Consider the following 5,722-nt stretch of genomic DNA (forward strand, 5'->3'; position numbering starts at 1 on the left):
ATATTCATTTTCCCACCGTGTTTGAAATCTTCTGCACTCACTCGCTATCTTGCGTTTCTTCGGTGCTGCCATTTTGGGGACTGGTGTTAATTGTTTTTCTTTGCTTAATTGTGTTTAGTGAAGAAGCACCTTTTCTGACTGGCTCCATCTAGTGTTGAAACTGAGAAGTGCAACAGACTTGAGCTCAAGCGCCATGTGCGGGCCATATTCAATTATATTTTCAGAACTTTTTGCGGGCCAATAAAAACTGCCCCGCGGGCCGCAGTTGGCCCGCGGGCCGTAGTTTGGACACCCCTGTTCTAGATGATCAAATTTGGTACCAAATTTGGCATTTAAATTCTGGCAACTTCCAAAAAGTCTCAGAGGACGGGGACGTCAGTGTTGGTGGATGTGTTTGTTAAAGCGACTGGGCTCAGTGTCTGGTCTCCACTGGTCCTTATAAAGGTGTTCTGGTTCTAGTGAGAGGAGGTTTCTCCCATACCCATGTTCCAGGAAACTCTGGGTGCATTTGTGTCAGACGCTCTGATTGAGATGTGGACCATGATGGATGGGCTGCTGATGTAGGAGCCATCAATGACCCGGAACTCCACCTAACAGAAGAAACATTAAATTACCACAGAACTCTGGTAAATTAGTAACAAAGGTGTGTATGTGTGTGTGTGAACACTGAACACAAGGCCTTTTCTGCTGTACCAGAATCACTGACTTATGGTCAAATATATTTATCATGATTATTTATAAAATAACGCCAATCAGATTTTAGGTTGGCCACAACAAGTCCTTCTAGCAGGCGTACGGTTACGTCGGTGATTTTAATGCTAACAGTAATATTAATGGTTTCTATAGACGTGATGATGTTATCAAGTTATGGATTTACCTGTGTTTGAAACACAGGGCTCAGGTATAATGTTTGGAGGTATGTACCTCTCACAAGTCAACAGTGTTAGTGTAGCCTCCTGTACCTCCAAGTTTCTGCGCTGTGATTGGCTAGTGTTGGGGGGCTGATAGGCCACCTTCATCTCGTACAGGTCCAACCAGCTAAAAGACCCGATAGACTTGGTGTGGTCATCCAGGTGGGTGATGTAGCCCTCAGCAGGTGGGACGGTGACATTAAAGACCAACTTCTCCCGTGGCGTCTCGTGGTCGTTGGCGTCCAAGGCTGCAGTGGTGAGTGGAGTGAGGATAAACTGATCCACCTCCAGAATAAAGGAGGCCATGAGGGCTGCCTGTGGGGGCTGGTTGGGCATCGCTCCCTGGATCAGTACGGGCAACCAAATAGCCTCCGACTGGGAGAGGGGCAGAAGGGCAGAAAAGACATCAGATCATTTAAAGGCTGCGGGGGGGACAGTGTCGCTCACCATCTCACACAACCTAATCCTGGCCTATTCAAACTGTGGCTCATGGGCCACATGTCGCCTTGACACGACCTTAGAGTGGTCCAGTCAGTTGTCATCTATGAAATTTGCAATTTTTTCTAACTTGAGTCGGATCAGAATCAGACCAGACTGTCATCACTGCAGCATTTTGGAGACTTTTACTGTTTTATCATTCCTGAAACACCTGCACTGTTCCTGTGACGTTTCTTCTTGGCCAAACTGATCCACCTCCAGAATAAAGGAGGCCATGAGGGCTGCCTGTGGGGGCTGGTTGGGCATCGCTCCCTGGATCAGTACGGGCAACCAAATAGCCTCCGACTGGGAGAGGGGCAGAAGGGCAGAAAAGACATCAGATCATTTAAAGGCTGCGGGGGGGACAGTGTCGCTCACCATCTCACACAACCTAATCCTGGCCTATTCAAACTGTGGCTCATGGGCCACATGTCGCCTTGACACGACCTTAGAGTGGTCCAGTCAGTTGTCATCTATGAAATTTGCAATTTTTTCTAACTTGAGTCGGATCAGAATCAGACCAGACTGTCATCACTGCAGCATTTTGGAGACTTTTACTGTTTTATCATTCCTGAAACACCTGCACCGTTCCTGTGACGTTTCTTCTTGGCCTCGTCCAACATGTCAAAATCAACACATCCCGTGCCACTGCTGCTGCTGCTGACTGTGATGACTCCAGTGTCAGTGACACACCCACATAAACAATCAGATGTGTTAGAAAAATACAGGTGTCTTGTAAAAAAGTGCACAATTTAAGGTGTTGTCAGGAAGAGGAGGACTGTTTCGACGTCAGTTGAGACATTCAGAGAGTCCTGTGATTCTCTACCCACAGACACGGCTGAGGAGAGTACACACAAGTGGGATGTCACCTTTTAACTGCCAACAAAGCTGTCAGAGATGTTGATCTGTCTTGGACTGAGTCCACGTCCAACTTCACTTTGACTGAAACCTGCAGATCATCAACTTTCTGTGGAGTTCAACTGTGTTTGTCAGACAAACTCCGACAGTTAGAGTCCTGGACATGTGATGTACCTCCAGTAAAGCCCTCGTGGTCTTTTCCCTCAGCTCCACTCTGATGGGAATGTAGTCAATCTCTGGGGACGGAGGACTGAGGTGCTGGTACTTTAGACCAGAGCTCAGGAAATCCTGGCAGCTGGTTTTGAGGAATCGAACTTCCTTGGTGTCGTGAAGGCAGGGTTTGTTTCCAGGACACAGTGCTGCCGTCCCTCTGCCTGGACAAGTTAAGAACAACGCAGTGTGTGTAAATGTATATGTGCAAATAAAGTGTGGTCGAGCCAACGTGTGTGTGAGGTGTCACACCTTTTCTCTGGGCGGTGTCCTCCTCCCGGACAAGCTGACCCAGAGCGGGAGCGTTGATGTCAGTGGTCAAGAGTCTGACGGTGCAGACTGTGGCGGTCCTGGTCCTGATGTGGAGCACAGAGTTGTTGATGGCGTTGGAAAGAGCGTAGAAGTAAGGAACCACCAGAGGAGCTGTGCCCAGCTCCACCAGGCCAGACCCCGAGTCCACCACCCGCACAGTCACAAACACTTTCTCCACCAGTGTGTCTGAGGACGTGAACCTTAAAACAGAGGTGCAGAACCCAGATATAAGACATGCAAGGTCCAATAACCCTTTGGACTGAAAAGTGAAAAGACTCATGAACATCTGAGAGCTCGTCTGTTGATTCAAACGTTCAGTCGACCTGCCCATGTTTTTGACTGAAGTCTGAATGAAACCAATGTCTGCAGAACTCTGAGGAGATGATCCAGGGCAGGGCTAACACTCCGAGGTTTAAACTCAGATGTTGATTCTTGACCAACCTGTAGACTCTCAGCATCACTGTGTCCTGGTCCAATAAGGGACTGCCGTTGTGGACGTACTTGACTTCATCCTGGAGGAAGCTGCAGTCGAACACCTGCGAATGAATTTCCCAGTCAGACCAAACTGCAGTGTTCACTGAGGGAAACCCTGACAGAGGTGTGTCCTCACCTGGGGGGTCAGCTTCCCCACCCTCTGTGTAACAGGTTCGTTCGTCACCACCTCCACCTTGCAGTCAGCTGTAGGTTCCACGCTGATCTTCAGCTCCTTCTCTGTGACGAACACTGAGCGCCCCCTGGCGACCTCTATGCCCGAGTTAACCACCACTAACCCCCCGCTGCAGACGGTGGTCACCGACAGCAGCCACAGGATCGCAGCTGCTGCCATTTGTGATTGGCAGACTCAGATAAGAAACTAGGGGGCGTGGTCTGTCTGTCTGTGGTCTCAGTGGTGAAGTAGTCTCTGTCAGTCTGTCTTCACCAACATCTTCAGCTCTCACTGGACACTGAGCTCTGAAGGACAGGACAAACACACACTGACATGTTAATGTGAAGTACAGTTGGCTGAAAACCAGACTTCATCTTACCGCTGGTCCTGGACCAGTGGATTTGTGATGCACCAGTGAGATATACAGTTCTACAGCCTACAAAGATCTCTTCTGTCTTTAACCTGTCTGTGAAACAGCAGGAGAGTGGAGAGGTCATGAGATCAAAACCGAGAGTCTGGTTCTATTTCTAGAACTATAGTTTATGTTTCTTTGTACTACAGTGGTAGAGAACATGACTTGTCAACACCGTCAACAACTAGGACTTGTTTGTGGTATGTAGTCGATTGGCTAATGTTCCTTCAACCCCCCCCTCCTCCCGCCTCCCCAAAACATCACCTAAACAGAAGGGAAACTGCAGGAAACAGAGGTTAATCTCGGTGACCCCACAAAGGTGCCGGAGGTGTTGTGGGACAGGGGGCGCAGCGGGGCGGGGGTGTTTTTTAGGACGACTCAAAGCAGAGACCGGATCTGCTGCGTCACTTCATATTAATGATCACTGCGTCCTCAGGTTTCAGCTTCAGCCGAGTGTAGGACGAAGGTTTGTCTAGGTGGAGGCTGAAGACTTGTAAATACCCCTGAACCTGCACCACTGTGAACCACTAAGCTAGTTTAGCTAGTTTAGCTAGTTTAGCTAGCTTAGTGAAGCTAGTGTCACACACTCTTTAGATCAAGAAAACTCAAATGAAAATCATCCCCTTATGCCGCATCACCCTCAGAGTTGTTTATTTTGAGCTCACCTGAATCTCCTGACCTCTGACCTCTGTCTGAATATTGATTCATACACAGCTGCAGTGTGGAAGTGAGTCACTGCTGCTGTGAGGTGAGCGGCTCAGGATGAAGGAGGATAATGAGGTTCAGACCCGACCACAGTCAGACCCACACGGGCCTTTGAAGACGGAGACGTTGACTCTTACTCTGTAGTGAAGACGTGAGAAAAACGTGTCTTTGTCCTCTAGTTGTTAAAACCATGTCTCAAATAAATGATAAAAAGATTATGGGGTTTATGGCCTTTGGAGTCAGTGTGTTCAGGTTTGGTGAGTCCTTTGCTAATGTTAATAAAGAAATATATTTTCATTGATCTAATATATTGCGCTGTCTCTCATCTGTCTGTGTTCAGACCAACATCCTCCATGTTGGTCTGCAGCAGCAGCAGGTTCGTAGCTGAACAAACTGCAACCCAACACTGCAGGGAAAGTTTCCACTGAGCTCCTGCTGCTGCAGTCACATCCTCAAGCACACTTCCACCAACAAGCAGTCGTCTGGTTGAACGCAGAAAGAGGCCGAACAGCAGGAAGAAGGAAATCGTTGGCAAATATTACTTTAATCTGAGCCTGTTTTTATCTGGAGGCCTGTGGAAGGTTCCGTACTGTTCTGTACCGAACTGTTCTGTTCTGTACGTGTTGGCATGTGTGTGAAAGTTGGATGTTCCTTACCTCCAGTCGTTGGGAGTCTGTGTGCGTCTTCTTCACCTTCTCCAGCTGCTCAGAGGAATGCTGTCACACACTCAGTCTTCACACTCACTCTCTGCCACCAACCCCCCAGTTCAGCAGCTCAGCCTCACCCCCAGATGTCTGGCATCCAACAACAGAGAGGGAGAGAGAGAGAGAGGGGGAGAGAGAGAGAGGGCGAGTCAGAGGGAGTAAACTAGGAGATGGGGGGGACAAAGAGCCAGCAAGTTTTCCTTCCGTGGTGGAATTCTGAAGCCAAAACCACAGAGAGTGAGAGAGAGAGAGAGAGAGAGATTGAGAAAGAGAGAGAAAGAGAGAGCAGACAGGAAGTGTCCTGTGAATTATCCTGGACTTTTACAGCCCCCCCCCCCCGCTTGTCCTCCTGCCTCCATGTCTTTATTTCCTCTGTAAAAACACATACATGTGAAAATGTCAACTTTGATCCAGAGTACACCTGGTACCCGTCTGTCTCCAGACAACTGGTCTTTGTTGACAGTTTTCCGACAGCAAAAAAAAGACA

General features: G+C 48.5%; 1 protein-coding gene across 1 annotated transcript in view; it reads right to left on the reverse strand.

Annotated features, from left to right (window-relative positions):
• Nucleotides 1-5,554, reverse strand: part of frem1b (Fras1 related extracellular matrix 1b) — a 26,547-nt gene extending 20,993 nt beyond the window's left edge. Inside the window, exons 1-7 of the mRNA XM_008337910.3 lie at nt 5,188-5,554; nt 3,379-3,719; nt 3,210-3,304; nt 2,709-2,968; nt 2,421-2,620; nt 963-1,286; nt 482-590 (exon numbers count right to left, since the gene is read on the reverse strand). Coding sequence (XP_008336132.1) covers nt 482-590; nt 963-1,286; nt 2,421-2,620; nt 2,709-2,968; nt 3,210-3,304; nt 3,379-3,594 — 1,204 coding nt within the window. The 5' untranslated portion in view covers nt 3,595-3,719; nt 5,188-5,554. The remainder of the gene's footprint in view (nt 1-481; nt 591-962; nt 1,287-2,420; nt 2,621-2,708; nt 2,969-3,209; nt 3,305-3,378; nt 3,720-5,187) is intronic.
• Nucleotides 5,555-5,722: the final 168 nt, after the last annotated feature.

The sequence above is a fragment of the Cynoglossus semilaevis genome, chromosome 2 (genome assembly GCF_000523025.1).
Source record: "Cynoglossus semilaevis isolate Cse_v1.0 chromosome 2, Cse_v1.0, whole genome shotgun sequence".
NCBI lineage: Eukaryota > Metazoa > Chordata > Actinopteri > Pleuronectiformes > Cynoglossidae > Cynoglossus > Cynoglossus semilaevis.